This window comes from Lepisma saccharinum, chromosome 7 (assembly GCF_977018435.1).
Source record: "Lepisma saccharinum chromosome 7, izLepSacc3.1, whole genome shotgun sequence".
NCBI classification, from domain to species: Eukaryota; Metazoa; Arthropoda; class Insecta; order Zygentoma; family Lepismatidae; genus Lepisma; species Lepisma saccharinum.
The window spans coordinates 39,167,470-39,194,009 of NC_139235.1; the positions used below are offsets into that span (position 1 = coordinate 39,167,470).

General features: G+C 51.5%; 1 protein-coding gene and 88 non-coding genes across 89 annotated transcripts in view; all 89 read right to left on the reverse strand.

Moving 5' to 3' along the window:
* LOC145990201 (uncharacterized) overlaps positions 1-26,540 on the reverse strand; it is a 135,131-nt gene that overhangs the window by 11,451 nt on the left and 97,140 nt on the right. Inside the window, exon 2 of the mRNA XM_083125864.1 lies at positions 799-1,929. Within this exon, the coding sequence (XP_082981990.1) occupies positions 799-1,929 (1,131 nt within the window). The remainder of the gene's footprint in view (positions 1-798; positions 1,930-26,540) is intronic.
* On the reverse strand, positions 3,056-3,139 carry TRNAL-CAG (transfer RNA leucine (anticodon CAG)). Its single transcript has one exon. It is a non-coding gene; the product is annotated as a tRNA-Leu (tRNA).
* TRNAL-CAG (transfer RNA leucine (anticodon CAG)) lies at positions 3,216-3,299 on the reverse strand. Its single transcript has one exon. It is a non-coding gene; the product is annotated as a tRNA-Leu (tRNA).
* Positions 3,536-3,619, reverse strand: TRNAL-UAG (transfer RNA leucine (anticodon UAG)). The gene has a single exon. It is a non-coding gene; the product is annotated as a tRNA-Leu (tRNA).
* Positions 4,496-4,579, reverse strand: TRNAL-CAG (transfer RNA leucine (anticodon CAG)). The gene has a single exon. It is a non-coding gene; the product is annotated as a tRNA-Leu (tRNA).
* TRNAL-CAG (transfer RNA leucine (anticodon CAG)) lies at positions 4,656-4,739 on the reverse strand. The gene has a single exon. It is a non-coding gene; the product is annotated as a tRNA-Leu (tRNA).
* On the reverse strand, positions 4,976-5,059 carry TRNAL-CAG (transfer RNA leucine (anticodon CAG)). The gene has a single exon. It is a non-coding gene; the product is annotated as a tRNA-Leu (tRNA).
* Positions 5,136-5,219, reverse strand: TRNAL-UAG (transfer RNA leucine (anticodon UAG)). The gene has a single exon. It is a non-coding gene; the product is annotated as a tRNA-Leu (tRNA).
* On the reverse strand, positions 5,296-5,379 carry TRNAL-UAG (transfer RNA leucine (anticodon UAG)). Its single transcript has one exon. It is a non-coding gene; the product is annotated as a tRNA-Leu (tRNA).
* On the reverse strand, positions 5,456-5,539 carry TRNAL-CAG (transfer RNA leucine (anticodon CAG)). Its single transcript has one exon. It is a non-coding gene; the product is annotated as a tRNA-Leu (tRNA).
* TRNAL-UAG (transfer RNA leucine (anticodon UAG)) lies at positions 5,616-5,699 on the reverse strand. The gene has a single exon. It is a non-coding gene; the product is annotated as a tRNA-Leu (tRNA).
* On the reverse strand, positions 5,776-5,859 carry TRNAL-CAG (transfer RNA leucine (anticodon CAG)). Its single transcript has one exon. It is a non-coding gene; the product is annotated as a tRNA-Leu (tRNA).
* Positions 5,936-6,019, reverse strand: TRNAL-CAG (transfer RNA leucine (anticodon CAG)). Its single transcript has one exon. It is a non-coding gene; the product is annotated as a tRNA-Leu (tRNA).
* TRNAL-UAG (transfer RNA leucine (anticodon UAG)) lies at positions 6,256-6,339 on the reverse strand. The gene has a single exon. It is a non-coding gene; the product is annotated as a tRNA-Leu (tRNA).
* TRNAL-UAG (transfer RNA leucine (anticodon UAG)) lies at positions 6,416-6,499 on the reverse strand. The gene has a single exon. It is a non-coding gene; the product is annotated as a tRNA-Leu (tRNA).
* Positions 6,576-6,659, reverse strand: TRNAL-CAG (transfer RNA leucine (anticodon CAG)). The gene has a single exon. It is a non-coding gene; the product is annotated as a tRNA-Leu (tRNA).
* On the reverse strand, positions 6,736-6,819 carry TRNAL-UAG (transfer RNA leucine (anticodon UAG)). The gene has a single exon. It is a non-coding gene; the product is annotated as a tRNA-Leu (tRNA).
* On the reverse strand, positions 7,056-7,139 carry TRNAL-CAG (transfer RNA leucine (anticodon CAG)). Its single transcript has one exon. It is a non-coding gene; the product is annotated as a tRNA-Leu (tRNA).
* On the reverse strand, positions 7,216-7,299 carry TRNAL-CAG (transfer RNA leucine (anticodon CAG)). The gene has a single exon. It is a non-coding gene; the product is annotated as a tRNA-Leu (tRNA).
* Positions 7,536-7,619, reverse strand: TRNAL-CAG (transfer RNA leucine (anticodon CAG)). Its single transcript has one exon. It is a non-coding gene; the product is annotated as a tRNA-Leu (tRNA).
* TRNAL-UAG (transfer RNA leucine (anticodon UAG)) lies at positions 7,696-7,779 on the reverse strand. The gene has a single exon. It is a non-coding gene; the product is annotated as a tRNA-Leu (tRNA).
* On the reverse strand, positions 7,856-7,939 carry TRNAL-UAG (transfer RNA leucine (anticodon UAG)). Its single transcript has one exon. It is a non-coding gene; the product is annotated as a tRNA-Leu (tRNA).
* On the reverse strand, positions 8,016-8,099 carry TRNAL-CAG (transfer RNA leucine (anticodon CAG)). Its single transcript has one exon. It is a non-coding gene; the product is annotated as a tRNA-Leu (tRNA).
* On the reverse strand, positions 8,176-8,259 carry TRNAL-UAG (transfer RNA leucine (anticodon UAG)). The gene has a single exon. It is a non-coding gene; the product is annotated as a tRNA-Leu (tRNA).
* On the reverse strand, positions 8,336-8,419 carry TRNAL-CAG (transfer RNA leucine (anticodon CAG)). Its single transcript has one exon. It is a non-coding gene; the product is annotated as a tRNA-Leu (tRNA).
* TRNAL-UAG (transfer RNA leucine (anticodon UAG)) lies at positions 8,656-8,739 on the reverse strand. The gene has a single exon. It is a non-coding gene; the product is annotated as a tRNA-Leu (tRNA).
* TRNAL-CAG (transfer RNA leucine (anticodon CAG)) lies at positions 8,816-8,899 on the reverse strand. Its single transcript has one exon. It is a non-coding gene; the product is annotated as a tRNA-Leu (tRNA).
* Positions 9,456-9,539, reverse strand: TRNAL-CAG (transfer RNA leucine (anticodon CAG)). Its single transcript has one exon. It is a non-coding gene; the product is annotated as a tRNA-Leu (tRNA).
* TRNAL-UAG (transfer RNA leucine (anticodon UAG)) lies at positions 9,616-9,699 on the reverse strand. The gene has a single exon. It is a non-coding gene; the product is annotated as a tRNA-Leu (tRNA).
* Positions 9,776-9,859, reverse strand: TRNAL-CAG (transfer RNA leucine (anticodon CAG)). The gene has a single exon. It is a non-coding gene; the product is annotated as a tRNA-Leu (tRNA).
* On the reverse strand, positions 9,936-10,019 carry TRNAL-UAG (transfer RNA leucine (anticodon UAG)). The gene has a single exon. It is a non-coding gene; the product is annotated as a tRNA-Leu (tRNA).
* Positions 10,096-10,179, reverse strand: TRNAL-CAG (transfer RNA leucine (anticodon CAG)). Its single transcript has one exon. It is a non-coding gene; the product is annotated as a tRNA-Leu (tRNA).
* TRNAL-CAG (transfer RNA leucine (anticodon CAG)) lies at positions 10,576-10,659 on the reverse strand. The gene has a single exon. It is a non-coding gene; the product is annotated as a tRNA-Leu (tRNA).
* On the reverse strand, positions 11,056-11,139 carry TRNAL-CAG (transfer RNA leucine (anticodon CAG)). Its single transcript has one exon. It is a non-coding gene; the product is annotated as a tRNA-Leu (tRNA).
* Positions 11,216-11,299, reverse strand: TRNAL-UAG (transfer RNA leucine (anticodon UAG)). Its single transcript has one exon. It is a non-coding gene; the product is annotated as a tRNA-Leu (tRNA).
* On the reverse strand, positions 11,376-11,459 carry TRNAM-CAU (transfer RNA methionine (anticodon CAU)). The gene has a single exon. It is a non-coding gene; the product is annotated as a tRNA-Met (tRNA).
* On the reverse strand, positions 11,536-11,619 carry TRNAL-CAG (transfer RNA leucine (anticodon CAG)). The gene has a single exon. It is a non-coding gene; the product is annotated as a tRNA-Leu (tRNA).
* TRNAL-CAG (transfer RNA leucine (anticodon CAG)) lies at positions 12,016-12,099 on the reverse strand. The gene has a single exon. It is a non-coding gene; the product is annotated as a tRNA-Leu (tRNA).
* On the reverse strand, positions 12,176-12,259 carry TRNAL-UAG (transfer RNA leucine (anticodon UAG)). Its single transcript has one exon. It is a non-coding gene; the product is annotated as a tRNA-Leu (tRNA).
* TRNAL-CAA (transfer RNA leucine (anticodon CAA)) lies at positions 12,496-12,579 on the reverse strand. The gene has a single exon. It is a non-coding gene; the product is annotated as a tRNA-Leu (tRNA).
* TRNAL-CAG (transfer RNA leucine (anticodon CAG)) lies at positions 12,654-12,737 on the reverse strand. Its single transcript has one exon. It is a non-coding gene; the product is annotated as a tRNA-Leu (tRNA).
* Positions 12,814-12,897, reverse strand: TRNAL-CAG (transfer RNA leucine (anticodon CAG)). The gene has a single exon. It is a non-coding gene; the product is annotated as a tRNA-Leu (tRNA).
* On the reverse strand, positions 12,974-13,057 carry TRNAL-CAG (transfer RNA leucine (anticodon CAG)). Its single transcript has one exon. It is a non-coding gene; the product is annotated as a tRNA-Leu (tRNA).
* TRNAL-UAG (transfer RNA leucine (anticodon UAG)) lies at positions 13,294-13,377 on the reverse strand. The gene has a single exon. It is a non-coding gene; the product is annotated as a tRNA-Leu (tRNA).
* TRNAL-CAG (transfer RNA leucine (anticodon CAG)) lies at positions 13,454-13,543 on the reverse strand. The gene has a single exon. It is a non-coding gene; the product is annotated as a tRNA-Leu (tRNA).
* Positions 13,620-13,703, reverse strand: TRNAL-CAG (transfer RNA leucine (anticodon CAG)). Its single transcript has one exon. It is a non-coding gene; the product is annotated as a tRNA-Leu (tRNA).
* Positions 14,099-14,182, reverse strand: TRNAL-CAG (transfer RNA leucine (anticodon CAG)). Its single transcript has one exon. It is a non-coding gene; the product is annotated as a tRNA-Leu (tRNA).
* Positions 14,259-14,342, reverse strand: TRNAL-CAG (transfer RNA leucine (anticodon CAG)). The gene has a single exon. It is a non-coding gene; the product is annotated as a tRNA-Leu (tRNA).
* Positions 14,419-14,502, reverse strand: TRNAL-CAG (transfer RNA leucine (anticodon CAG)). The gene has a single exon. It is a non-coding gene; the product is annotated as a tRNA-Leu (tRNA).
* Positions 14,739-14,822, reverse strand: TRNAL-CAG (transfer RNA leucine (anticodon CAG)). The gene has a single exon. It is a non-coding gene; the product is annotated as a tRNA-Leu (tRNA).
* TRNAL-UAG (transfer RNA leucine (anticodon UAG)) lies at positions 14,899-14,982 on the reverse strand. Its single transcript has one exon. It is a non-coding gene; the product is annotated as a tRNA-Leu (tRNA).
* TRNAL-CAG (transfer RNA leucine (anticodon CAG)) lies at positions 15,059-15,142 on the reverse strand. The gene has a single exon. It is a non-coding gene; the product is annotated as a tRNA-Leu (tRNA).
* TRNAL-UAG (transfer RNA leucine (anticodon UAG)) lies at positions 15,859-15,942 on the reverse strand. Its single transcript has one exon. It is a non-coding gene; the product is annotated as a tRNA-Leu (tRNA).
* Positions 16,179-16,262, reverse strand: TRNAL-UAG (transfer RNA leucine (anticodon UAG)). The gene has a single exon. It is a non-coding gene; the product is annotated as a tRNA-Leu (tRNA).
* TRNAL-UAG (transfer RNA leucine (anticodon UAG)) lies at positions 16,660-16,743 on the reverse strand. Its single transcript has one exon. It is a non-coding gene; the product is annotated as a tRNA-Leu (tRNA).
* Positions 16,986-17,069, reverse strand: TRNAL-CAG (transfer RNA leucine (anticodon CAG)). The gene has a single exon. It is a non-coding gene; the product is annotated as a tRNA-Leu (tRNA).
* Positions 17,305-17,388, reverse strand: TRNAL-CAG (transfer RNA leucine (anticodon CAG)). The gene has a single exon. It is a non-coding gene; the product is annotated as a tRNA-Leu (tRNA).
* Positions 17,465-17,548, reverse strand: TRNAL-CAG (transfer RNA leucine (anticodon CAG)). Its single transcript has one exon. It is a non-coding gene; the product is annotated as a tRNA-Leu (tRNA).
* Positions 17,785-17,868, reverse strand: TRNAL-CAG (transfer RNA leucine (anticodon CAG)). Its single transcript has one exon. It is a non-coding gene; the product is annotated as a tRNA-Leu (tRNA).
* Positions 17,945-18,028, reverse strand: TRNAL-UAG (transfer RNA leucine (anticodon UAG)). Its single transcript has one exon. It is a non-coding gene; the product is annotated as a tRNA-Leu (tRNA).
* TRNAL-CAG (transfer RNA leucine (anticodon CAG)) lies at positions 18,105-18,188 on the reverse strand. The gene has a single exon. It is a non-coding gene; the product is annotated as a tRNA-Leu (tRNA).
* Positions 18,585-18,668, reverse strand: TRNAL-CAG (transfer RNA leucine (anticodon CAG)). The gene has a single exon. It is a non-coding gene; the product is annotated as a tRNA-Leu (tRNA).
* TRNAL-UAG (transfer RNA leucine (anticodon UAG)) lies at positions 18,745-18,828 on the reverse strand. Its single transcript has one exon. It is a non-coding gene; the product is annotated as a tRNA-Leu (tRNA).
* On the reverse strand, positions 18,905-18,988 carry TRNAM-CAU (transfer RNA methionine (anticodon CAU)). Its single transcript has one exon. It is a non-coding gene; the product is annotated as a tRNA-Met (tRNA).
* TRNAL-CAG (transfer RNA leucine (anticodon CAG)) lies at positions 19,225-19,308 on the reverse strand. Its single transcript has one exon. It is a non-coding gene; the product is annotated as a tRNA-Leu (tRNA).
* On the reverse strand, positions 19,545-19,628 carry TRNAL-CAG (transfer RNA leucine (anticodon CAG)). The gene has a single exon. It is a non-coding gene; the product is annotated as a tRNA-Leu (tRNA).
* TRNAL-GAG (transfer RNA leucine (anticodon GAG)) lies at positions 19,705-19,788 on the reverse strand. Its single transcript has one exon. It is a non-coding gene; the product is annotated as a tRNA-Leu (tRNA).
* On the reverse strand, positions 20,823-20,906 carry TRNAL-UAG (transfer RNA leucine (anticodon UAG)). The gene has a single exon. It is a non-coding gene; the product is annotated as a tRNA-Leu (tRNA).
* On the reverse strand, positions 20,983-21,066 carry TRNAL-CAG (transfer RNA leucine (anticodon CAG)). Its single transcript has one exon. It is a non-coding gene; the product is annotated as a tRNA-Leu (tRNA).
* TRNAL-CAG (transfer RNA leucine (anticodon CAG)) lies at positions 21,143-21,226 on the reverse strand. The gene has a single exon. It is a non-coding gene; the product is annotated as a tRNA-Leu (tRNA).
* Positions 21,303-21,386, reverse strand: TRNAL-UAG (transfer RNA leucine (anticodon UAG)). The gene has a single exon. It is a non-coding gene; the product is annotated as a tRNA-Leu (tRNA).
* On the reverse strand, positions 21,943-22,026 carry TRNAL-UAG (transfer RNA leucine (anticodon UAG)). The gene has a single exon. It is a non-coding gene; the product is annotated as a tRNA-Leu (tRNA).
* On the reverse strand, positions 22,103-22,192 carry TRNAL-CAG (transfer RNA leucine (anticodon CAG)). Its single transcript has one exon. It is a non-coding gene; the product is annotated as a tRNA-Leu (tRNA).
* On the reverse strand, positions 22,268-22,351 carry TRNAL-CAG (transfer RNA leucine (anticodon CAG)). Its single transcript has one exon. It is a non-coding gene; the product is annotated as a tRNA-Leu (tRNA).
* Positions 22,747-22,830, reverse strand: TRNAL-CAG (transfer RNA leucine (anticodon CAG)). The gene has a single exon. It is a non-coding gene; the product is annotated as a tRNA-Leu (tRNA).
* Positions 22,907-22,990, reverse strand: TRNAL-CAG (transfer RNA leucine (anticodon CAG)). The gene has a single exon. It is a non-coding gene; the product is annotated as a tRNA-Leu (tRNA).
* Positions 23,067-23,150, reverse strand: TRNAL-CAG (transfer RNA leucine (anticodon CAG)). Its single transcript has one exon. It is a non-coding gene; the product is annotated as a tRNA-Leu (tRNA).
* On the reverse strand, positions 23,387-23,470 carry TRNAL-CAG (transfer RNA leucine (anticodon CAG)). The gene has a single exon. It is a non-coding gene; the product is annotated as a tRNA-Leu (tRNA).
* On the reverse strand, positions 23,547-23,630 carry TRNAL-UAG (transfer RNA leucine (anticodon UAG)). The gene has a single exon. It is a non-coding gene; the product is annotated as a tRNA-Leu (tRNA).
* TRNAL-CAG (transfer RNA leucine (anticodon CAG)) lies at positions 23,707-23,790 on the reverse strand. The gene has a single exon. It is a non-coding gene; the product is annotated as a tRNA-Leu (tRNA).
* Positions 24,507-24,590, reverse strand: TRNAL-UAG (transfer RNA leucine (anticodon UAG)). The gene has a single exon. It is a non-coding gene; the product is annotated as a tRNA-Leu (tRNA).
* On the reverse strand, positions 24,827-24,910 carry TRNAL-CAG (transfer RNA leucine (anticodon CAG)). Its single transcript has one exon. It is a non-coding gene; the product is annotated as a tRNA-Leu (tRNA).
* Positions 24,987-25,070, reverse strand: TRNAL-UAG (transfer RNA leucine (anticodon UAG)). The gene has a single exon. It is a non-coding gene; the product is annotated as a tRNA-Leu (tRNA).
* TRNAL-UAG (transfer RNA leucine (anticodon UAG)) lies at positions 25,307-25,390 on the reverse strand. Its single transcript has one exon. It is a non-coding gene; the product is annotated as a tRNA-Leu (tRNA).
* Positions 25,467-25,556, reverse strand: TRNAL-CAG (transfer RNA leucine (anticodon CAG)). Its single transcript has one exon. It is a non-coding gene; the product is annotated as a tRNA-Leu (tRNA).
* TRNAL-CAG (transfer RNA leucine (anticodon CAG)) lies at positions 25,633-25,722 on the reverse strand. Its single transcript has one exon. It is a non-coding gene; the product is annotated as a tRNA-Leu (tRNA).
* Positions 25,799-25,882, reverse strand: TRNAL-CAG (transfer RNA leucine (anticodon CAG)). The gene has a single exon. It is a non-coding gene; the product is annotated as a tRNA-Leu (tRNA).
* On the reverse strand, positions 26,118-26,201 carry TRNAL-UAG (transfer RNA leucine (anticodon UAG)). The gene has a single exon. It is a non-coding gene; the product is annotated as a tRNA-Leu (tRNA).
* Positions 26,438-26,521, reverse strand: TRNAL-CAG (transfer RNA leucine (anticodon CAG)). The gene has a single exon. It is a non-coding gene; the product is annotated as a tRNA-Leu (tRNA).

Genomic DNA, 26,540 nt, shown 5'->3' on the forward strand with positions numbered 1-26,540 from the left:
CTCTTAATTGCAACAGATCTTTCACTATCTAACATGAAATAAATATCTATGCACTGTATATGTTGTAATGTGCCTTAAGTAAGGAACTATATTTTTGTGCTTTAGTCTGGCGAACTTGCCGTTCGAAGGTGCGTTGCCATTCATTACATGATTCCAAATTATTTCTGCGCACTTTATTATGTATCGTGCTCATTTTAATTATTATTTATTATTACGTTCTACAAGAAACCTCACACTACATGTTGAATTTCCTTCGCTTGTATCTTAATCTATTGACTTTTTTCTCGTTTTCCTTTCTTTCCGAGTGCAGACAGTGAAAGTAAGAACGGTGTAAGGTTACAATACTGTACAAGTAAACCTGACTCCGAGTGCAGAACTATAGATGCAAAGATTTGTAAACGAACAATGGATAGTATATGCAAATGTGTCTCGATGTTTGTTGCTATTAGTATTACGTAAAGGTATTATGTGCTATTAATACTATAAAAAATAATTTGAAACAAGAAAATGTCTTTGAAATTGAAGCAAAAACGCAGGCTCGACTGGGATTTTAGTCTGGTTTTTTGGCATATACAGCTGTACATTACAGATTCCAAAAGTGAGAGAAAAGAAATGGAACTGGATAGGGCATGTCTTGAGAGTAAAGGACAAGGAAAGGGATACATGGTGGAAGATAAACGAAACCCAGGGAGAATGGAATGACTTTATGGGAAGAAAGAGTTACGTAATATGGAAGATGAAACCTATGAACGGAAGAATCTTGAAATTGCATGAACTTAAAAGCAGAATGGCACTTACCTCACATTTGCTCTCAGATCTTTCGAGATGTTTATCTGCTTCATCCAAGCCAGATCACAGTCACACGCCCAAGGACATCCCTGAAGATTGAGCTCCTCGACGGTATCCCAGTCCAGTAGTATTGAGTCCAACCTGTGGAGTCCACTCTGGTAGAATGACACGTGCCGAGGACGACACGAATCACCGAATGCATCCTTGTTGATTCTTGTAAGCAAGAAGTTGTTCTCCAGTTCAATCGTATCCAAGTTTATCATGTCAGCAAAGGCTGCCTCTTGAATATGTTCAAGCAGATATATGCGATTCAGTACACACGTCTTCAACTGTATAAGGTTGTAGAAGGAGTTAGAAGTCAATTGAGCGATTGATGTTCCGCTTAGGTCAAGCTTGTCTAAAGTTACTCCAACTGTAGCCAATGCGTCTGTCGGAACCGTAACCAAAGGATTGTCTGACAAGAACAGAACTTCTAAGGTCATGTCTGCAAATAAGTTCTTGGGAACATCATAAATGCTGACGTTCTGCAAGTTAAGTGTCTTCAGGTCGTGCAGTTCTGAAAATGCATCAGGTGCACTACTAAGAAAGCTCCCTATTGGGTTGAAACCCAGCACTAGTGTCTGAAGATGTGGTACTGTGGAAAAGAGATTGCTGCTTACTTCGGTGAGCTTGTTGAAGCTGACATCTAGAACTTCCAAAAGGCTTGAATTACTGAGGAAGTCATCAGGAATTGTGGTAATCTTGTTACGACTAAGATCGAGCCTTTTCAAGTTCCAGAGTTCTGAGAGACCAGTAGAAGCTAGTGCAGATATATTGTTCCTGCAAAGGAACAACTCTTCCAAAGTCTCACTTCCGTTGCCTCCGAATTGGTTTTCGACGAGAGCCGTTATCTCGTTGCGACTCAAGTCTATCTTTCGAAGTGCTACGGGCAGAAGGAGTGGTTGCGGAAGTTGTCCGCTTATATTCTGGAAAGAACAGTCAATTCCTTCGAAGGCTGACGATGCCATGTCTTCAGGACAATCACAATGAAACTCATTGGCAGGGTTGCATATGTCGGTAGACTTGTCTTCGAACGGCCACCAGCCAGGGACTACATGAAGCATGGCAGTAAGGACGAGAAGGTGATAAAGGACAGTGCACCTAGAAGAAATGAAAGCATATGCGTTGTAATCTTATTCATAAATAAGGCAAGACAATGCTAGATTTACGTATGTCCATTAATATTCCCCCACAGCAAAGAAGGTAAGCGTTGGCCAGACACTGTAATCTGCGGTTACCATTATGAAAATCGGTGAACTTGTAAAGGCACTGTAAAAGATTTATGTTCACAGTGTGATCTGATTTCTTCATCTATCTATTGTAATTTCGTGAACTCACTTACCCTGACGTCCTCTTCCTATGTGGCCGTGCGGTCTAAGGCGCTGTGCTTTGGATTCCCACTGCAGGACGATATGGGTTCGAGTTCACTTGGGTTTAGTCTATGAGTTTACGGTCTGTGTATAGGACCGGTGGCAACCCACCATCGTGAGGAAATTGGGGAGCTGCGAGTGAGTAGCGTAACCCGATCAGGAAAATCTCCTAAAATGGCTGAGGATTCGAAGTGCTGACCTCACGTCACCCCATTACCGGCTGAGGATCTCCACACCTCAAGATAGGATTGTGAAAGGGAGAATAGCAATCGGGAGATAGGCCAAAGTCCTTCAAGGGCTGTCGAGCCACGGATTATTATGGGTTTTGTTCCCCGTTCGTTACAGCAAGATAGTCGTTAATCAGCTTTGAGAGTAGTGAAATGCGTCACAATCTCTCATGGTAATATAATACCCAAGAAAATTTAATATCTTTGCAACAGCTTCCTTTCAAATTTTGAGTAGGTTTTTATCAGCTTTTTTGGGTAATGAGGGTGAAAAAAAACTAACATCCATCAGAGGATGAAGAGGGAGCGTGGGCAATCCTGTGTATCGGTTTAGCAGATTTATGACTGATGCAGAAAGTTTAAAAATGGAGTGTCAACACTGACTGACGCAGCTCTCTCCCGCCGATCCCACACAAGGACAATGCCAGACACTCAGTGGTGGCGATTCGGTTCCAAAACTAGGGGGCAAGACAGTTTACATAGTGCAGGGGTAAAAGTGGTAAAATGTGGGGGGGGGGGACTGAACGCAGCGCCTTAGACCGCTCGGCCATCCTGACTCTACAGCGTCTTTCTCCGTAACAGTCGCAAGTACAATTGTTGGAAGGAAGACGAAGAAGTTTAAGGTGGCAAAAATGTCAGGAGTGGGATTCGAACCCACGCCCGGAAGACCGGACTGCGACCTGAACGCAGCACCTTAGACCGCTCGGCCATCCTGACTCTACAGCGTATTTCTCCGTAACAGTCGCAAGTACAATTGTTGAAAGGAAGACGAAGAAGATTAAGGTGGCAAAAATGTCAGGAGTGGGATTCGAACCCACGCCCGGAAGACCGGACTGCGACCTGAACGCAGCGCCTTAGACCGCTCGGCCACCCTGACTCTACAGCGTCTCTCTCCGTAACACTCGCAAGTATAATTGTTGAAAGGAAAACGTAGAAGATGAAGGTGGCAAAAATGTCAGGAGTGGGATTCGAACCCACGCCCGGAAGACCGGACTGCGAACTGAACGCAGCGCCTTAGACCGCTCGGACATCCTGAAACTACAGCGTCTCTCTCCGTAACACGCGCAAGTATAATTGTTGAAAGGAAGACGTAGAAGATGAAGGTGGCAAATATGTCAGGAGTGGGATTCAAACCCACGCCCGGAAGACCGGACTGCGACCTAAACGCAGCGCCTTAGACCGCTCGGCCACCCTGACTTTACAGCGTCTCTCTCCGTAACACTCCCGAGTATAATTGTTGAAAGGAAGACGAAGAAGATTAAGGTGGCAAAAATGTCAGGAGTGGTATTCGAACCCTCGCCCGCAAGACCGGACTGCGACCTAAACGCAGCGCCTTAGACCGCTCGGCTACCCTGACTCTACAGCGTCTCTCTCCGTAACACTCCCGAGTATAATTGTTGAAAGGAAGACGAAGAAGATTAAGGTGGCAAAAATGTCAGGAGTGGGATTCGAACCCACGCCCGGAAGACCGGACTGCGACCTGAAAGCAGCGCCTTAGACCGCTCGACCACCCTGACTCTACAGCGTCTCTCTCCGTAACACTCGCAAGTATAATTGTTGAAAGGAAGACGTAGAAGATGAAGGTGGCAAAAATGTCAGGAGTGGGATTCGAACCCACGCCCGGAAGACCGGACTGCGACCTGAACGCAGCGTCTTAGACCGCTCGGACATCCTGAATCTACAGCGTCTCTCTCCGTAACACTCGCAAGATTAACTGTTGAAAGGAAGACGTCGAAAATGAAGGTGGCAAAAATGTCAGGAGTGGTATTCGAACCCACGCCCGGAAGACCGGACTGCGACCTGAACGCAGCGCCTTAGACCGCTCGGACATCCTGACTTTACAGCGTCTCTCTCCGTAACACTCCCGAGTATAATTGTTGAAAGGAAGACGAAGAAGATGAAGGTGGCAAAAATGTCAGGAGTCGTATTCGAACCCACGCCCGGAAGACCGGACTGAGACATGAACGCAGCGCCTTACACCGCTCGGCCACCCTGACTCTACAGCGTCTCTCTCCGTAACACTCCCGAGTATAATTGTTGAAAGGAAGACGAAGAAGATGAAGGTGGCAAAAATGTCAGGAGTGGGATTCGAACCCACGCCCGGAAGACCGGACTGCGACCTGAACGCAGCGCCTTAGACCGCTCGGACATCCTGACTCTACAGCGTCTTTCTCCGTAACAGTCGCAAGTACAATTGTTGAAAGGAAGACGAAGAAGATTAAGGTGGCAAAAATGTCAGGAGTGGGATTCGAACCCACGCCCGGAAGACCGGACTGCGACCTGAACGCAGCGCCTTAGACCGCTCGGACATCCTGACTCTATAGCGTCTCTCTCCGTAACACTCCCGAGTATAATTGTTGAAACGAAGACGAAGAAGATTAAGGTGGCAAAAATGTCAGGAGTGGGATTCGAACACACGCCCGGAAGACCGGATTGCGACCTGAACGCAGCGCCTTAGACCGCTCGGCACACCTGACTCTACAGCGTCTCTCTCCGTAACACTCGCAAGTATAATTGTTGAAAGGAAAACGTAGGAGATGAAGGTGGCAAAAATGTCAGGAGTGGGATTCGAACCCACGCCCGGAAGACCGGACTGCGACCTGAACGCAGCGCCTTAGACCGCTCGGGCATCCTGACTCTACAGCATCTCTCTCCGTAACACTCGCAAGTATAATTGTTGAAAGGAAGACGTAGAAGATGAAGGTGGCAAAAATGTCAGGAGTGGGATTCGAACCCACGCCCGGAAGATCGGACTGCGACCTAAACGCAGCGCCTTAGACCGCTCGGCCAACCTGACTCTACAGCGTCTCTCTCCGTAACACTCCCGAGTATAATTGTTGAAAGGAAGACGAGGAAGATTAAGGTGGCACAAATGTCAGGAGTGGGATTCGAACCCACGTCCGGAAGACCGGACTGCGACCTAAACGCAGCGCCTTAGACCGCTCGGACATCCTGACTCTACAGCGTCTATCTCCGTAACACTCCCGAGTGTAATTGTTGAAAGGAAGACGAAGAAGTTTAAGGTGGCAAAAATGTCAGGAGTGGGATTCAAACCCACGCCCGGAAGACCGGACTGCGACCTGAACGCAGCGCCTTAGACCGCTCGGCCACCCTGACTCTACAGTGTCTCTCTCCGTAACACTCCCGAGTATAATTGTTGAAAGGAAGACGAAGAAGGTTAAGGTGGCAAAAATGTCAGGAGTGGGATTCGAACCCACGTCCGGAAGACCGGACTGCGACCTAAACGCAGCGCCTTAGACCGCTCGGACATCCTGACTCCACAGCGTCTTTCTCCGTAACAGTCGCAAGTACAATTGTTGGAAGGAAGACGAAGAAATTTAAGGTGGCAAAAATGTCAGGAGTGGGATTCGAACCCACGCCCGGAAGACCGGACTGCGACCTGAACGCAGCACCTTAGACCGCTCGGCCATCCTGACTCTACAGCGTATTTCTCCGTAACAGTCGCAAGTACAATTGTTGAAAGGAAGACGAAGAAGATTAAGGTGGCAAAAATGTCAGGAGTGGGATTCGAACCCACGCCCGGAAGACCGGACTGCGACCTGAACGCAGCGCCTTAGAGCGCTCGGCCATCCTGACTCTACAGCGTCTCTCTCCGTAACACTCGCAAGTATAATTGTTGAAAGGAAAACGTAGAAGATGAAGGTGGCAAAAATGTCAGGAGTGGGATTCGAACCCACGCCCGGAAGACCGGACTGCGAACTGAACGCAGCGCCTTAGACCGCTCGGACATCCTGAATCTACAGCGTCTCTCTCCGTAACACTCGCAAGTATAATTGTTGAAAGGAAGACGTAGAAGATGAAGGTGGCAAATATGTCTGGAGTGGGATTCAAACCCACGCCCGGAAGACCGGACTGCGACCTAAACGCAGCGCCTTAGACCGCTCGGCCACCCTGACTTTACAGCGTCTCTCTCCGTAACACTCCCGAGTATAATTGTTGAAAGGAAGACGAAGAAGATTAAGGTGGCAAAAATGTCAGGAGTGGGATTCGAACCCACGCCCGCAAGACCGGACTGCGACCTAAACGCAGCGCCTTAGACCGCTCGGCCACCCTGACTCTACAGCGTCTCTCTCCGTAACACTCCCGAGTATAATTGTTGAAAGGAAGACGAAGAAGTTTAAGGTGGCAAAAATGTCAGGAGTGGGATTCGAACCCACGCCCGGAAGACCGGACTGCGACCTGAACGCAGCGCCTTAGACCGCTCGGCCACCCTGACTCTACAGCATCTTTCTCCGTAACACTCGCAAGTATAATTGTTGAAAAGAAGACGTCGAAAATGAAGGTGGCAAAAATGTCAGGAGTGGGATTCGAACCCACGCCCGGAAGACCGGACTGCGACCTAAACGCAGCGCCTTAGACCGCTCGGCCACCATGACTCTACATCGTCTCTCTCCGTAACACTCCCGAGTATAATTGTTGAAAGGAAGACGAAGAAGATGAAGGTGGCAAAAATGTCAGGAGTGGTATTCGAACCCACGCCCGGAAGACCGGACTGAGACATGAACGCAGCGCCTTACACCGCTCGGCCACCCTGACTCTACAGCGTCTCTCTCCGTAACACTCCCGAGTATAATTGTTGAAAGGAAGACTAAGAAGATGAAGGTGGCAAAAATGTCAGGAGTGGGATTCGAACCCACGCCCGGAAGACCGGACTGCGACCTGAACGCAGCGCCTTAGACCGCTCGGACATCCTGACTCTACAGCGTCTTTCTCCGTAACAGTCGCAAGTACAATTGTCGAAAGGAAGACGAAGAAGATTAAGGTGGCAAAAATGTCAGGAGTGGGATTCGAACCCACGCCCGGAAGACCGGACTGCGACCTGAACGCAGCGCCTTAGACCGCTCGGACATCCTGACTCTACAGCGTCTCTCTCCGTAACACTCCCGAGTATAATTGTTGAAACGAAGACGAAGAAGATTAAGGTGGCAAAAATGTCAGGAGTGGGATTCGAACCCACGCCCGGAAGACCGGATTGCGACCTGAACGCAGCGCCTTAGACCGCTCGGCACACCTGACTCTACAGCGTCTCTCTTCGTAACACTCGCAAGTATAATTGTTGAAAGGAAAACGTAGGAGATGAAGGTGGCAAAAATGTCAGGAGTGGGATTCGAACCCACGCCCGGAAGACCGGACTGCGACCTGAACGCAGCGCCTTAGACCGCTCGGGCATCCTGACTCTACAGCATCTCTCTCCGTAACACTCGCAAGTATAATTGTTGAAAGGAAGACGTAGAAGATGAAGGTGGCAAAAATGTCAGGAGTGGGATTCGAACCCACGCCCGGAAGATCGGACTGCGACCTAAACGCAGCGCCTTAGACCGCTCGGCCAACCTGACTCTACAGCGTCTCTCTCCGTAACACTCCCGAGTATAATTGTTGAAAGGAAGACGAGGAAGATTAAGGTGGCACAAATGTCAGGAGTGGGATTCGAACCCACGTCCGGAAGACCGGACTGCGACCTAAACGCAGCGCCTTAGACCGCTCGGACATCCTGACTCTACAGCGTCTATCTCCGTAACACTCCCGAGTGTAATTGTTGAAAGGAAGACGAAGAAGTTTAAGGTGGCAAAAATGTCAGGAGTGGGATTCAAACCCACGCCCGGAAGACCGGACTGCGACCTGAACGCAGCGCCTTAGACCGCTCGGCCACCCTGACTCTACAGCGTCTCTCTCCGTAACACTCCCGAGTATAATTCTTGAAAGGAAGACGAAGAAGGTTAAGGTGGCAAAAATGTCAGGAGTGGGATTCGAACCCACGTCCGGAAGACCGGACTGCGACCTAAACGCAGCGCCTTAGACCGCTCGGACATCCTGACTCCACAGCGTCTTTCTCCGTAACAGTCGCAAGTACAATTGTTGAAAGGAAGACGAAGAAGATTAAGGTGGCAAAAATGTCAGGAGTGGGATTCGAACCCACGCCCGGAAGACCGGACTGCGACCTGAACGCAGCGCCTTAGACCGCTTGGCCATCCTGACTCTACAGCGTCTCTCTCCGTAACACTCCCGAGTATAAATGTTGAAAGGAAGACGAAGAAGATTAAGGTGGCAAAAATGTCAGGAGTGATTTTCGAACCCACGCCCGGAAGACCGGATTGCGACCTGAACGCGGCGCCTTAGACCGCTCGGCCAACCTGACTCTACAACGTCTCTCTCCGTAACACTCGCAAGTATAATTGTTGAAAGGAAGACGTAGAAGATGAAGGTGGCAAAAATGTCAGGAGTGGGATTCGAACCAACGCCCGGAAGACCGGCCTGCGACCTAAACGCAGCGCCTTAGACCGCACGGCCACCCTGACTCTACACCGTCTCTCTCCGGAACACTCCCGAGTATAATTGTTGAAAGGAAGACGAAGAAGATTAAGGTGGCAAAAATGTCAGGAGTGGGATTCGAACCCACGCCCGGAAGACCGGACTGCGACCTGAACGCAGCGCCTTAGACCGCTCGGCCACCCTGACTCTACAGCGTCTCTCTCCGTAACACTCCCGAGTATAATTGTTGAAAGGAAGACGAAGAAGATTTAGGTGGCACAAATGTCAGGAGTGGGATTCGAACCCACGCCCGGAAGACTGGACTGCGACCTGAAAGCAGCTCCTTAGACCGTTCGGACATCCTGACTCTACAGCGTCTCTCTCCGTAACACTCGCAAGCATAATTTTTGAAAGGAAGACGTAGAAGATGAAGGTGGCAAAAATGTCAGGAGAGGTATTCGAACCCACGCCCGGAAGACCGGACTGCGACCTGAACGCAGCGCCTTAGACCGCTCGGCAATCCTGACTCTACAGCGTCTCTCTCCGTAACACTCGCAAGTATAATTGTTGAAAGGAAGACGTAGAAGATGAAGGTGGCAAAAATGTCAGGAGTGGGATTCGAACCCACGCCCGGAAGACTGGACTGCGACCTGAACGCAGCGCCTTACACCGCTCGGCCAACCTGACTCTACAGCGTCTCTCTCCGTAACACTCCCGAGTATAATTGTTGAAAGGAAAACGAAGAAGATTAAGGTGGCAAAAATGTCAGGAGTGGGATTCGAACCCACGCCCGGAAGACCGGACTGCGACCTGAACGCAGCGCCTTAGACCGCTCGGACACCCTGACTCTACAGCATCTCTCTCCGTAACACTCGCAAGTATAATTGTTGAAAAGAAGACGTCGAAAATGAAGGTGGCAAAAATGTCAGGAGTGGGATTCGAACCCACGCCCGGAAGACCGGACTGCGACCTAAACGCAGCGCCTTAGACCGCTCGGACATCCTGACTCTACAGCGTCTATCTCCGTAACACTCCCGAGTGTAATTGTTGAAAGGAAGACGAAGAAGTTTAAGGTGGCAAAAATGTCAGGAGTGGGATTCAAACCCACGCCCGGAAGACCGGACTGCGACCTGAACGCAGCGCCTTAGACCGCTCGGCCACCCTGACTCTGCAGCGTCTCTCTCCGTAACACTCCCGAGTATAATTGTTGAAAGGAAGACGAAGAAGGTTAAGGTGGCAAAAATGTCAGGAGTGGGATTCGAACCCACGTCCGGAAGACCGGACTGCGACCTAAACGCAGCGCCTTAGACCGCTCGGACATCCTGACTCCACAGCGTCTTTCTCCGTAACAGTCGCAAGTACAATTGTTGAAAGGAAGACGAAGAAGATTAAGGTGGCAAAAATGTCAGGAGTGGGATTCGAACCCACGCCCGGAAGACCGGACTGCGACCTGAACGCAGCGCCTTAGACCGCTTGGCCATCCTGATTCTACAGCGTCTCTCTCCGTAACACTCCCGAGTATAAATGTTGAAAGGAAGACGAAGAAGATTAAGGTGGCAAAAATGTCAGGAGTGATTTTCGAACCCACGCCCGGAAGACCGGATTGCGACCTGAACGCAGCGCCTTAGACCGCTCGGCCAACCTGACTCTACAACGTCTCTCTCCGTAACACTCGCAAGTATAATTGTTGAAAGGAAGACGTAGAAGATGAAGGTGGCAAAAATGTCACGAGTGGGATTCGAACCAACGCCCGGAAGACCGGCCTGCGACCTAAACGCAGCGCCTTAGACCGCACGGCCACCCTGACTCTACACCGTCTCTCTCCGGAACACTCCCGAGTATAATTGTTGAAAGGAAGACGAAGAAGATTAAGGTGGCAAAAATGTCAGGAGTGGGATTCGAACCCACGCCCGGAAGACCGGACTGCGACCTGAACGCAGCGCCTTAGACCGCTCGGCCACCCTGACTCTACAGCGTCTCTCTCCGTAACACTCCCGAGTATAATTGTTGAAAGGAAGACGAAGAAGATTTAGGTGGCACAAATGTCAGGAGTGGGATTCGAACCCACGCCCGGAAGACTGGACTGCGACCTGAAAGCAGCTCCTTAGACCGTTCGGACATCCTGACTCTACAGCGTCTCTCTCCGTAACACTCGCAAGCATAATTGTTGAAAGGAAGACGTAGAAGATGAAGGTGGCAAAAATGTGAGGAGAGGTATTCGAACCCACGCCCGGAAGACCGGACTGCGACCTGAACGCAGCGCCTTAGACCGCTCGGCAATCCTGACTCTACAGCGTCTCTCTCCGTAACACTCGCAAGTATAATTGTTGAAAGGAAGACGAAGAAGATGAAGGTGGCAAAAATGTCAGGAGTGGGATTCGAACCCACGCCCGGAAGACCGGACTGCGACCTGAACGCAGCGCCTTAGACCGCTCGGCCACCCTGACTCTACAGCATCTCTCTCCGTAACACTCGCAAGTATAATTGTTGAAAAGAAGACGTCGAAAATGAAGGTGGCAAAAATGTCAGGAGTGGGATTCGAACCCACGCCCGGAAGACCGGACTGCGACCTAAACGCAGCGCCTTAGACCGCTCGGCCACCCTGACTCTACAGCGTCTCTCTCCGTAACACTCCCGAGTATAATTGTTGAAAGGAAGACGAAGAAGATGAAGGTGGCAAAAATGTCAGGAGTGGTATTCGAACCCACGCCCGGAAGACCGGACTGCGACATGAACGCAGCGCCTTACACCGCTCGGCCACCCTGACTCTACAGCGTCTCTCTCCGTAACACTCCCGAGTATAATTGTTGAAAGGAAGACGAAGAAGATGAAGGTGGCAAAAATGTCAGGAGTGGGATTCGAACCCACGCCCGGAAGACCGGACTGCGACCTGAACGCAGCGCCTTAGACCGCTCGGACATCCTGACTCTACAGCGTCTTTCTCCGTAACAGTCGCAAGTACAATTGTTGAAAGGAAGACGAAGAAGATTAAGGTGGCAAAAATGTCAGGAGTGGGATTCGAACCCACGCCCGGAAGACTGGACTGCGACCTGAACGCAGCGCCTTAGACCGCTCGGACATCCTGACTCTACAGCGTCTCTCTCCGTAACACTCCCGAGTATAATTGTTGAAACGAAGACGAAGAAGATTAAGGTGGCAAAAATGTCAGGAGTGGGATTCGAACCCACGCCCGGAAGACCGGATTGCGACCTGAACGCAGCGCCTTAGACCGCTCGGCCAACCTGACTCTACAGCGTCTCTCTCCGTAACACTCGCAAGTATAATTGTTGAAAGGAAAATGTAGGAGATAAAGGTGGCAAAAATGTCAGGAGTGGGATTCGAACCCACGCCCGGAAGACCGGACTGCGACCTGAACGCAGCGCCTTAGACCGCTCGGGCATCCTGACTCTACAGCATCTCTCTCCGTAACACTCGCAAGTATAATTGTTGAAAGGAAGACGTAGAAGATGAAGGTGGCAAAAATGTCAGGAGTGGGATTCGAACCCACGCCCGGAAGACCGGACTGCGACCTAAACGCAGCGCCTTAGACCGCTCGGCCAACCTGACTCTACAGCGTCTCTCTCCGTAACACTCCCGAGTATAATTGTTGAAAGGAAGACGAGGAAGATTAAGGTGGCACAAATGTCAGGAGTGGGATTCGAAACCACGCCCGGAAGACTGGACTGCGACCTGAACGCAGCGCCTTAGACCGCTCGGACATCCTGACTCTACAGCGTCTCTCTCCGTTACACTCGCAAGTATAATTGTTGAAAGGAAGACGTAGAAGATGAAGGTGGCAAAAATGTCAGGAGTGGTATTCGAACCCACGCCCGGAAGACCGGACTGCGACTTGAACGCAGCGCCTTAGACCGCTCGGCCACCCTGACTACAACGTCTCTCTCCGTAACACTCGCAAGTATAATTGTTGAAAGGAAGACGTAGAAGATGAAGGTGGCAAAAATGTCAGGAGTGGGATTCGAACCCACGCCCGGAAGACCGGACTGCGACCTGAACGCAGCGCCTTAGATCGCTCGGCCACCCTGACTCTACAACGTCTCTCTCCGTAACACTCCCGAGTATAATTGTTGAAAGGAAAACGAAGAAGATTAAGGTGGCAAAAATGTCAGGAGTGGGATTCGAACCCACGCCCTAAAGATCGGACTGCGACCTGAACGCAGCGCCTTAGACCGCTCGGCCACCCTGACTCTACAGCATCTCTCTCCGTAACACTCGCAAGTATAATTGTTGAAAGGAAGACGTAGAAGATGAAGGTGGCACAAATGTCAGGAGTGGGATTCGAACCCACGCCCGGAAGACCGGACTGCGACCTGAACGCAGCGCCTTAGACCGCTCGGACATCCTGACGCTACAGCGTCTCCCTCCGTAACACTCCAGAGTATAATTGTTGAAAGGAAGACGAAGAAGATTAAGGTGGCAAAAATGTCAGGTGTGGGACTCGAACCCATGCCCGGAAGACTGAACTGCGACCTGAACGCAGCGCCTTAAACCTCTCGGGCATCCTGACACTACAGCGTCTATCTCCGTAACACTCGCAAGTATAATTGTTGAAAGGAATACGTAGAAGTTTAAGGTGGCAAAAATGTCAGGAATGGGATTCAAACCCACGCCCGGAAGACCGGACTGCGACCTAAACGCAGCGCCTTAGACCGCTCGGCCATCCTGACTCTACAGCGTCTCTCTCCGTAACAGTCGCAAGTACAATTGTTGAGAGGAAGACGAAGAAGATTAAGGTGGCAAAAATGTCAGGAGTGGGATTCGAACCCACGCCCGGAAGACCGGACTGCGACCTGAACGCAGCAGCAGCGCCTTAGACCGCTCGGCCATCCTGACTCTACAGCGTATCTCTCCGTAACACTCCCGAGTATAATTGTTGAAAGGAAGACGAAGAAGTTTAAGGTGGCAAAAATGTCAGGAGTGGGATTCGAACCCACGCCCGGAAGACCGGACTGCGACCTGAACGCAGCACCTTAGACCGCTCAGCCATCCTGACTCTACAGCGTCTTTCTCCGTAACAGTCGCAAGTACAATTGTTGAAAGGAAGACGAAGAAGATTAAGGTGGCAAAAATGTCAGGAGTGGGATTCTAACACACGCCCGGAAGACCGGACTGCGACCTGAACGCAGCGGCTTACACCGCTCGCCCATCCTGACTCTACAGCGTCTCTCTCCGTAACACTCCCGAGTATAATTGTTGAAAGGAAGACGAAGAAGATTAAGATGGCAAAGATATCATTAGTGAATTCGAACCCACGCCCGGAAGACCGGACTGCGACCTGAACGCAGCGCCTTAGACCGCTCGGCCATCCTGACTCTACAGCGTCTCTCTCCGTAACACTCGCAAGTATAATTGTTGAAAGGAAAACGTAGAAGATGAAGGTGGCAAAAATGTCAGGAGTGGGATTCGAACCCACGCCCGGAAGACCGGACTGCGACCTGAACGCAGCGCCTTAGACCGCTCGGCCACCCCGACTCTACAGCGTCTCTCTCCGTAACACTCCCGAGTATAATTGTTGAAAGGAAGACGAAGAAGATGAAGGTGGCAAAAATGTCAGGAGTGGGATTCGAACCCACGCCCGGAAGACCGGACTGCGACCTGAACGCAGCGCCTTAGACCGCTCGGCCACCCTGATTCTACAGCGTCTCTCTCCGTAACACTCCCGAGTATAATTGTTGAAAGGAAGACGAAGAAGATTAAGGTGGCAAAAATGTCAGGAGTGGGATTCGAACCCACGCCCGGAAGACCGGACTGCGACCTGAACGCAGCGCCTTAGACAGCTCGGCCATCCTGACTCTACAGCGTCTTTCTCCGTAACAGTCGCAAGTACAATTGTTGAAAGGAAGACGAAGAAGATTAAGGAGTCAAAAATGTCAGGAGTGGGATTCGAACCCACGCCCGGAAGACCGGACTGCGACCTGAATGCAGCGCCTTAGACCGCTCGGCCAACCTGACTCTACAACGTCTCTCTCCGTAAAACTCGCAAGTATAATTGTTAAAAGGAAAACGTAGAAGATGAAGGAGGCAAAAATGTCAGGAGTGGGATTCGAACCCACGTCCGGAAGACCGGACTGCGACCTGAACGCAGCGCCTTAGACCGCTCGGCCACCCTGACTCTACAGCATCTCTATCCGTAACACTCGCAAGTATAATTGTTGAAAGGAAGACGTAGAAGATGAAGGTAGCAAAAATGTCAGGTGTGGGATTCGAACCAACGCCCGGAAGACCGGACTGCGACCTAAACGCAGCGCCTTAGACCGCTCGGCCACCCTGACTCTACACCGTCTCTCTCCGGAACACTCCCGAGTATAATTGTTGAAAGGAAGACGAAGAAGATTAAGGTGGCAAAAATGTCAGGAGTGGGATTCGAACCAACGCCCGGAAGACCGGACTGCGACCTGAACGCAGCGCCTTAGACCGCTCGGCCACCCTGACTCTACAGCGTCTCTCTCCGTAACACTCCCGAGTATAATTGTTGAAAGGAAGACGAAGAAGATTAAGGTGGCACAAATGTCAGGAGTGGGATTCGAACCCACGCCCGGAAGACCGGACTGCGACCTGAACGCAGCTCCTTAGACGGCTCGGACATGCTGACTCTACAGCGTCTCCCTCCGTAACACTCGCAAGTATAATTGTTGAAAGGAAGACGTAGAAGATGAAGGTGGCAAAAATGTCAGGAGTCGTATTCTAACCCACGCCCGGAAGACCGGACTGCGACCTGAACGCAGCGCCTTAGACCGCTCGGACATCCTGACTCTACAGCGTCTCTCTCCGTAACACTCGCAAGTATAATTGTTGAAAGGAAGACGTAGAAGATGAAGGTGGCAAAAATGTCAGGAGTGGGATTCGAACCCACGCCCGGAAGACCGGATTGCGACCTGAACGTAGCGCCTTAGACCGCTCGTCCACCCTGACTCTACAGCGTCTCTCACCCTAACACTCCCGAGTATAATTGTTGAAAGGAAAACGAAGAAGATTAAGGTGACAAAAATGTCAGTAGTGGGATTCTAACCCACGCCCGGAAGACCGGTCTGCGAACTGAACGCAGCGCCTTAGACCGCTCGGCCACCCTGACTCTACAGCATCTCTCTCCGTAACACTCGCAAGTATAATTGTTGAAAAGAAGACGTCGAAAATGAAGGTGGCAAAAATGTCAGGAGTGGGATTCGAACCCACGCCCGGAAGACCGGACTGCGACCTAAACGCAGCGCCTTAGACCGCTCGGCCATCCTGACTCTACAGCGTCTTTCTCCGTAACAGTCGCAAGTACAATTGTTGAAAGGAAGAAGAAGAAGATTAAGGTGGCAAAAATGTCAGGAGTGGGATTCGAACCCACGCCCGGAAGACCGGATTGCGACCTGAACGCAGCGCCTTACACCGCTCGGCCAACCTGACTCTACAACGTCTCTCTCCGTAACACTCGCAAGTATAATTGTTAAAAGGAAAACGTAGAAGATGAAGGTGGCAAAAATGTCAGGAGTGGGATTCGAACCCACGTCCGGAAGACCGGACTGCGACCTAAACGCAGCGCCTTAGACCGCTCGGCCACCCTGACTCTACAGCATCTCTCTCCGTAACACTCGCAAGTATAATTGTTGAAAGGAAGGCGTAGAAGATGAAGGTGGCAAAAATGTCAGGAGTGGGATTCGAACCAACGCCCGGAAGACCGTCCTGCGACCTGAACGCAGCGCCTTAGACCGCTCGGCCACCCTGACTCTACACCGTCTCTCTCCGGAACACTCCCGAGTATAATTGTTGAAAGGAAGACGAAGAAGATTAAGGTGGCAAAAATGTCAGGAGTGGGATTCGAAACCACTCCCGGAAGACCGGACTGCGACCTGAACGCAGCAGCCTTAAACCTCTCGGGCATCCTGACACTACAGCGTCTATCTCCGTAACACTCGCAAGTATAATTGTTGAAAGGAAGACGTAGAAGTTTAAGGTGGCAAAAATGTCAGGAATGGGATTCGAACCCACGCCCGGAAGACCGGACTGCGACCTAAACGCAGCGCCTTAGACCGCTCGGCCATCCTGACTCTACAGCGTCTTTCTCCGTAACAGTCGCAAGTACAATTGTTGAGAGGAAGACGAAGAAGATTAAGGTGGCAAAAATGTCAGGAGTGGGATTCGAACCCACGCCCGGAAGACCGGACTGCGACCTGAACGCAGCAGCAGCGTCTTAGACCGCTCGGCCATCCTGACTCTACAGCGTATCTCTCAGTAACACTCCCGAGTATAATTGTTGAAAGGAAGACGAAGAAGTTTAAGGTGGCAAAAATGTCAGGAGTGGGATTCGAACCCACGCCCGGAAGACCGGACTGCGACCTGAACGCAGCACCTTAGACCGCTCGGCCATCCTGACTCTACTGCGTCTTTCTCCGTAACAGTCCCGAGTATAATTGTTGAAAGGAAGACGAAGAAGATTAAGATGGCAAAGATATCATTAGTGAATTCGAACCCACGCCCGGAAGACCGGACTGCGACCTAAACGCAGCGCCTTAGACCGCTCGGCCATCCTGACTCTACAACGTCTCTCTCCGTAACACTCGCAAGTATAATTGTTGAAAGGAAAACGTAGAAGATGAAGGTGGCAAAAATGTCAGGAGTGGGATTCGAACCCACGCCCGGAAGACCGGACTGCGACCTGAACGCAGCGCCTTAGACCGCTGGGCCACCCTGACTCTACAGCGTCTCTCTCCGTAACACTCCCGAGTATAATTGTTGAAAGGAAGACGAAGAAGATGAAGGTGGCAAAAATGTCAGGAGTGGGATTCGAACCCACGCCCGGAAGACCGGACTGCGACCTGAACGCAGCGCCTTAGACCGCTCGGCCACCCTGATTCTACAGCGTCTCTCTCCGTAACACTCCCGAGTATAATTGTTGAAAGGAAGAAGAAGAAGATTAAGGTGGCAAAAATGTCAGGAGTGGGATTCGAACCCACGCCCGGAAGAACGGATTGCGACTTGAATGCAGCGCCTTATACCGCTCGGCCAACCTGACTCTACAACGTCTCTCTCCGTAACACTCGCAAGTATAATTGTTAAAAGGAAAACGTAGAAGATGAAGGTGGCAAAAATGTCAGGAGTGGGATTCGAACCCACGTACGGAAGACCGGACTGCGACCTGAACGCAGCGCCTTAGACCGCTCGGCCACCCTGACTCTACAGCATCTCTCTCCGTAACACTCGCAAGTATAATTGTTGAAAGGAAGACGTAGAAGATGAAGGTAGCAAAAATGTCAGGAGTGGGATTCAAACCCACGCCCGGAAGACCGGACTGCGACCTAAACGCAGCGCCTTAGACCGCTCGGCCACCCTGACTCTACACCGTCTCTCTCCGGAACACTCCCGAGTATAATTGTTGAAAGGAAGACGAAGAAGATTAAGGTGGCAAAAATGTCAGGAGTGGGATTCGAACCAACGCCCGGAAGACCGGACTGCGACCTGAACGCAGCGCCTTAGACCGCTCGGCCACCCTGACTCTACAGCGTCTCTCTCCGTAACACTCCCGAGTATAATTGTTGAAAGGAAGACGAAGAAGATTAAGGTGGCACAAATGTCAGGAGTGGGATTCGAACCCACGCCCGGAAGACCGGACTGCGACCTGAACGCAGCTCCTTAGACCGCTCGGACATGCTGACTCTACAGCGTCTCTCTCCGTAACACTCGCAAGTATAATTGTTGAAAGGAAGACGTAGAAGATGAAGATGGCAAAAATGTCAAGAGTCGCATTCGAACCCACGCCCGGAAGACCGGACTGCGACCTGAACGCAGCGCCTTACACCGCTCGGCCACCCTGACTCTACAGCGTCTCTCTCCGTAACACTCCCGAGTATAATTGTTGAAAGGAAAACGAAGAAGATTAAGGTGGCAAAAATGTCAGGAGTGGGATTCGAACCCACGCGCGGAAGACCGGACTGCGACCTGAACGCAGCGCCTTAGACCGCTCGGCCACCCTGACTCTACAGCATCTCTCTCCGTAACACTCGCAAGTATAATTGTTGAAAAGAAGACGTCGAAAATGAAGGTGGCAAAAATGTCAGGAGTGGGATTCGAACCCACGCCCGGAAGACCGGACTGCGACCTAAACGCAGCGCCTTTGACCGCTCGGCCACCCTGACTCTACAGCGTCTCTCTCCGTAACACTCCCGAGTATAATTGTTGAAAGGAAGACGAAGAAGATGAAGGTGGCAAAAATGTCAGGAGTGGTATTCGAACCCACGCCCGGAAGACCGGACTGCGACATGAACGCAGCGCCTTCCACCGCTCGGCCACCCTGACTCTACAGCGTCTCTCTCCGTAACACTCCCGAGTATAATTGTTGAAAGGAAGACGAAGAAGATGAAGGTGGCAAAAATGTCAGGAGTGGGATTCGAACCCACGCCCGGAAGACCGGACTGCGACCTGAACGAAGCGCCTTAGACCGCTCGGACATCCTGACTCTACAGCGTCTTTCTCCGTAACAGTCGCAAGTACAATTGTTGAAAGGAAGACGAAGAAGATTAAGGTATCAAAAATGTCAGGAGTGGGATTCGAACCCACGCCCGGAAGACCGGACTGCGACCTGAACGCAGCGCCTTAGACCGCTCGGACATCCTGACTCTACAGCGTCTCTCTCCGTAACACTCCCGAGTATAATTGTTGAAACGAAGACGAAGAAGATTAAGGTGGCAAAAATGTCAGGAGTGGGATTCGAACCCACGCCCGGAAGACCGGATTGCGACCTGAACGCAGCGCCTTAGACCGCTCGGCCAACCTGACTCTACAGCGTCTCTCTCCGTAACACTCGCAAGTATAATTGTTGAAAGGAAAACGTAGGAGATGAAGGTGGCAAAAATGTCAGGAGTGGGATTCGAACCCACGCCCGGAAGACCGGACTGCGACCTGAACGCAGCGCCTTAGACCGCTCGGGCATCCTGACTCTACAGCATCTCTCTCCGTAACACTCGCAAGTATAATTGTTGAAAGGAAGACGTAGAAGATGAAGGTGGCAAAAATGTCAGGAGTGGGATTCGAACCCACGCCCGGAAGACCGGACTGCGACCTCACCGCAGCGCATTACACCGCTCGGCCAACCTGACTCTACAGCGTCTCTCTCCGTAACACTCCCGAGTATAATTGTTGAAAGGAAGACGAGGAAGATTAAGGTGGCACAAATGTCAGGAGTGGGATTCGAACCCACGCCCGGAAGACTGGACTGCGACCTGAACGCAGCGCCTTAGACCGCTCGGACATCCTGACTCTACAGCGTCTCTCTCCGTAACACTCGCAAGTATAATTGTTGAAAGGAAGACGTAGAAGATGAAGGTGGCAAAAATGTCAGGAGTGGTATTCGAACCCACGCCCGGAAGACCGGACTGCGACCTGAACGCAGCGCCTTAGACCGCTCGGCCACACTGACTACAGCGTCTCTTTCCGTAACACTCGCAAGTATAATTGTTGAAAGGAAGACGTAGAAGATGAAGGTGGCAAAAATGTCAGGAGTGGGATTCGATCCCACGCCCGGAAGACCGGACTGCGACCTGAACGCAGCGCCTTAGATCGCTCGGCCACCCTGACTCTACAGCGTCTCTCTCCGTAACACTCCCGAGTATAATTGTTGAAAGGAAAACGAAGAAGATTAAGGTGGCAAAAATGTCAGGAGTGGGATTCGAACCCACGCCCTAAAGATCGGACTGCGACCTGAACGCAGCGCCTTAGACCGCTCGGCCATCCTGATTCTACAGCGTCTTTCTCCGTAACAGTCGCAAGTACAATTGTTGAAAGGAAGAAGAAGAAGATTAAGGTGGCAAAAATGTCAGGAGTGGGAATCGAACCCACGCCCGGAAGACCGGATTGCGACCTGAACGCAGCGCCTTACACCGCTCGGCCAACCTGACTCTACAACGTCTCTCTCCGTAACACTCGCAAGTATAATTGTTAAAAGGAAAACGTAGAAGATGAAGGTGGCAAAAATGTCAGGAGTGGGATTCAAACCCACGTCCGGAAGACCGGACTGCGACCTGGACGCAGCGCCTTAGACCGCTCGGCCACCCTGACTCTACAGCATCTTTCTCCGTAACACTCGCAAGTATAATTGTTGAAAGGGAGACGTAGAAGATGAAGGTGGCAAAAATGTCAGGAGTGGGATTCGAACCAACGCCCGGAAGACCGTCCTGCGACCTAAACGCAGCGCCTTAGACCCCTCGGCCATCCTGACTCTACACCGTCTCTCTCCGGAACACTAGCGAGTATAATTGTTGAAAGGAAGACGAAGAAGATTAAGGTGGCAAAAATGTCAGAAGTGGGATTCGAACCCACGCCCGGAAGACCGGACTTCGACCTGAACGCAGCGCCTTAGACCGCTCGGCCACCCTGACTCTACAACGTCTCTCTCCGTAACACTCCCGAGTATAATTGTTGAAAGGAAGAGGAAGAAGATTAAGGTGGCACAAATGTCAGGAGTGGGATTCGAACCCACGCCCGGAAGACCGGACTGCGACCTGAACGCAGCTCCTTAGGCCGCTCGGACATCCTGACTCTACAGCGTCTCTCTCCGTAACATTCGCAAGTATAATTGTTGAAAGGAAGACGTAGAAGATGAAGGTGGCAAAAATGTCAGGAGTCGTATTCGAACCCACGCCCGGAAGACCGGACTGCGACCTAAACGCAGCGCCTTAGACCGCTCGGCCACCCTGACTCTACAGCGTCTCTCTCCGTAACACTCCCGAGTATAATTGTTGAAAGGAAGGCGAAGAAGATGAAGGTGGCAAAAATGTCAGGAGTGGGATTCGAACCCACTCCCGGAAGACCGGACTGCGAGCTGAACGCAGCGCCTTAGACGGCTCGGCCACCCTGACTCTACATCGTCTCTCTCCGTAACACTCGCAAGTATAATTGTTGAAAGGAAGACGTAGAAGATGAAGGTGGCACAAATGTCAGTAGTGGGATTCGAACCCACGCCCGGAAGACCGGACTGCGACCTGAACGCAGCGCCTTAGACCGCTCGGACATCCTGACGCTACAGCGTCTCTCTCCGTAACACTCCAGAGTATAATTGTTGAAAGGAAGACGAAGAAGATTAAGGTGGCAAAAATGTCAGGAGTGGGATTCGAACCCATGCCCGGAAGACTGAACTGCGACCTGAACGCAGCGCCTTAAACCTCTCGGGCATCCTGACACTACAGCGTCTATCTCCGTAACACTCGCAAGTATAATTGTTGAAAGGAATACGTAGAAGTTTAAGGTGGCAAAAATGTCAGGAATGGGATTCAAACCCACGCCCGGAAGACCGGACTGCGACCTAAACGCAGCGCCTTAGACCGCTCGGCCATCCTGACTCTACAGCGTCTCTCTCCGTAACAGTCGCAAGTACAATTGTTGAGAGGAAGACGAAGAAGATTAAGGTGGCAAAAATGTCAGGAGTGGGATTCGAACCCACGCCCGGAAGACCGGACTGCGACCTGAACGCAGCAGCAGCGCCTTAGACCGCTCGGCCATCCTGACTCTACAGCGTAACTCTCCGTAACACTCCCTAGATAATTGTTGAAAGGAAGACGAAGAAGTTTAAGGTGGCAAAAATGTCAGGAGTGGGATTCGAACCCACGCCCGGAAGACCGGACTGCGACCTGAACGCAGCACCTTAGACCGCTCGGCCATCCTGACTCTACAGCGTCTTTCTCCGTAAGAGTCGCAAGTACAATTGTTGAAAGGAAGACGAAGAAGATTAAGGTGGCAAAAATGTCAGGAGTGGGATTCTAACACACGCCCGGAAGACCGGACTGCGACCTGAACGCAGCGGCTTACACCGCTCGCCCATCCTGACTCTACAGAGTCTCTCTCCGTAACACTCCCGAGTATAATTGTTGAAAGGAAGACGAAGAAGATTAAGATGGCAAAGATATCATTAGTGAATTCGAACCCACGCCCGGAAGACCGGACTGCGACCTGAACGCAGCGCCTTAGACCGCTCGGCCATCCTGACTCTACAGCGTCTCTCTCCGTAACACTCGCAAGTATAATTGTTGAAAGGAAAACGTAGAAGATGAAGGTGGCAAAAATGTCAGGAGTGGGATTCGAACCCACGCCCGGAAGACCGGACTGCGACCTGAACGCAGCGCCTTAGACCGCTCGGCCACCCCGACTCTACAGCGTCTCTCTCCGTAACACTCCCGAGTATAATTGTTGAAAGGAAGACGAAGAAGATGAAGGTGGCAAAAATGTCAGGAGTGGGATTCGAACCCACGCCCGGAAGACCGGACTGCGACCTGAACGCAGCGCCTTAGACCGCTCGGCCACCCTGATTCTACAGCGTCTCTCTCCGTAACACTCCCGAGTATAATTGTTGAAAGGAAGACGAAGAAGATTAAGGTGGCAAAAATGTCAGGAGTGGGATTCGAACCCACGCCCGGAAGACCGGACTGCGACCTGAACGCAGCGCCTTAGACAGCTCGGCCATCCTGACTCTACAGCGTCTTTCTCCGTAACAGTCGCAAGTACAATTGTTGAAAGGAAGACGAAGAAGATTAAGGAGTCAAAAATGTCAGGAGTGGGATTCGAACCCACGCCCGGAAGACCGGATTGCGACCTGAATGCAGCGCCTTAGACCGCTCGGCCAACCTGACTCTACAACGTCTCTCTCCGTAAAACTCGCAAGTATAATTGTTAAAAGGAAAACGTAGAAGATGAAGGAGGCAAAAATGTCAGGAGTGGGATTCGAACCCACGTCCGGAAGACCGGACTGCGACCTGAACGCAGCGCCTTAGACCGCTCGGCCACCCTGACTCTACAGCATCTCTCTCCGTAACACTCGCAAGTATAATTGTTGAAAGGAAGACGTAGAAGATGAAGGTAGCAAAAATGTCAGGAGTGGGATTCGAACCAACGCCCGGAAGACCGGACTGCGACCTAAACGCAGCGCCTTAGACCGCTCGGCCACCCTGACTCTACACCGTCTCTCTCCGGAACACTCCCGAGTATAATTGTTGAAAGGAAGACGAAGAAGATTAAGGTGGCAAAAATGTCAGGAGTGGGATTCGAACCAACGCCCGGAAGACCGGACTGCGACCTGAACGCAGCGCCTTAGACCGCTCGGCCACCCTGACTCTACAGCGTCTCTCTCCGTAACACTCCCGAGTATAATTGTTGAAAGGAAGGCGAAGAAGATTAAGGTGGCACAAATGTCAGGAGTGGGATTCGAACCCACGCCCGGAAAACCGGACTGCGACCTGAACGCAGCTCCTTAGACGGCTCGGACATGCTGACTCTACAGCGTCCCCCTCCGTAACACTCGCAAGTATAATTGTTGAAAGGAAGACGTAGAAGATGAAGGTGGCAAAAATGTCAGGAGTCGTATTCTAACCCACGCCCGGAAGACCGGACTGCGACCTGAACGCAGCGCCTTAGACCGCTCGGACATCCTGACTCTACAGCGTCTCTCTCCGTAACACTCGCAAGTATAATTGTTGAAAGGAAGACGTAGAAGATGAAGGTGGCAAAATTGTCAGGAGTGGGATTCGAACCCACGCCCGGAAGACCGGATTGCGACCTGAACGCAGCGCCTTAGACCGCTCGTCCACCCTGACTCTACAGCGTCTCTCTCCCTAACACTCCCGAGTATAATTGTTGAAAGGAAAACGAAGAAGATTAAGGTGGCAAAAATGTCAGTAGTGGGATTCTAACCCACGCCCGGAAGACCGGTCTGCGACCTGAACGCAGCGCCTTAGACCGCTCGGCCACCCTGACTCTACAGCATCTCTCTCCGTAACACTCGCAAGTATAATTGTTGAAAAGAAGACGTCGAAAATGAAGGTGGCAAAAATGTCAGGAGTGGGATTCGAACCCACGCCCGGAAGACCGGACTGCGACCTAAACGCAGCGCCTTAGACCGCTCGGCCATCCTGACTCTACAGCGTCTTTCTCCGTAACAGTCGCAAGTACAATTGTTGAAAGGAAGAAGAAGAAGATTAAGGTGGCAAAAATGTCAGGAGTGGGATTCGAACCCACGCCCGGAAGACCGGATTGCGACCTGAACGCAGCGCCTTACACCGCTCGGCCAACCTGACTCTACAACGTCTCTCTCCGTAACACTCGCAAGTATAATTTTTAAAAGGAAAACGTAGAAGATGAAGGTGGCAAAAATGTCAGGAGTGGGATTCGAACCCACGTCCGGAAGACCGGACTGCGACCTGAACGCAGCGCCTTAGACCGCTCGGCCACCCTGACTCTACAGCATCTCTCTCCGTAACACTTGCAAGTATAATTGTTGAAAGGAAGACGTAGAAGATGAAGGTGGCAAAAATGTCAGGAGTGGGATTCGAACCAACGCCCGGAAGACCGTCCTGCGACCTAAACGCAGCGCCTTAGACCGCTCGGCCACCCTGACTCTACACCGTCTCTCTCCGGAACACTCCCGAGTATAATTGTTGAAAGGAAGACGAAGAAGATTAAGGTGGCAAAAATGTCAGGAGTGGGATTCGAAACCACTCCCGGAAGACCGGACTGCGACCTGAACGCAGCGCCTTAAACCTCTCGGGCATCCTGACACTACAGCGTCTATCTCCGTAACACTCGCAAGTATAATTGTTGAAAGGAAGACGTAGAAGTTTAAGGTGGCAAAAATGTCAGGAATGGGATTCGAACCCACGCCCGGAAGACCGGACTGCGACCTAAACGCAGCGCCTTAGACCGCTCGGCCATCCTGACTCTACAGCGTCTTTCTCCGTAACAGTCGCAAGTACAATTGTTGAGAGGAAGACGAAGAAGATTAAGGTGGCAAAAATGTCAGGAGTGGGATTCGAACCCACGCCCGGAAGACCGGACTGCGACCTGAACGCAGCAGCAGCGCCTTAGACCGCTCGGCCATCCTGACTCTACAGCGTATCTCTCAGTAACACTCCCGAGTATAATTGTTGAAAGGAAGACGAAGAAGTTTAAGGTGGCAAAAATGTCAGGAGTGGGATTCGAACCCACGCCCGGAAGACCGGACTGCGACCTGAACGCAGCAGCAGCGCCTTAGACCGCTCGGCCATCCTGACTCTACAGCGTATCTCTCAGTAACACTCCCGAGTATAATTGTTGAAAGGAAGACGAAGAAGTTTAAGGTGGCAAAAATGTCAGGAGTGGGATTCGAACCCACGCCCGGAAGACCGGACTGCGACCTGAACGCAGCACCTTAGACCGCTCGGCCATCCTGACTCTACTGCGTCTTTCTCCGTAACAGTCCCGAGTATAATTGTTGAAAGGAAGACGAAGAAGATTAAGATGGCAAAGATATCATTAGTGAATTCGAACCCACGCCCGGAAGACCGGACTGCGACCTAAACGCAGCGCCTTAGACCGCTCGGCCATCCTGACTCTACAACGTCTCTCTCCGTAACACTCGCAAGTATAATTGTTGAAAGGAAAACGTAGAAGATGAAGGTGGCAAAAATGTCAGGAGTGGGATTCGAACCAACGCCCGGAAGACCGTCCTGCGACCTAAACGCAGCGCCTTAGACCCCTCGGCCATCCTGACTCTACACCGTCTCTCTCCGGAACACTAGCGAGTATAATTGTTGAAAGGAAGACGAAGAAGATTAAGGTGGCAAAAATGTCAGAAGTGGGATTCGAACCCACTCCCGGAAGACCGGACTTCGACCTGAACGCAGCGCCTTAGACCGCTGGGCCACCCTGACTCTACAACGTCTCTCTCCGTAACACTCCCGAGTATAATTGTTGAAAGGAAGAGGAAGAAGATTAAGGTGGCACAAATGTCAGGAGTGGGATTCGAACCCACGCCCGGAAGACCGGACTGCGACCTGAACGCAGCTCCTTAGACCGCTCGGACATCCTGACTCTACAGCGTCTCTCTCCG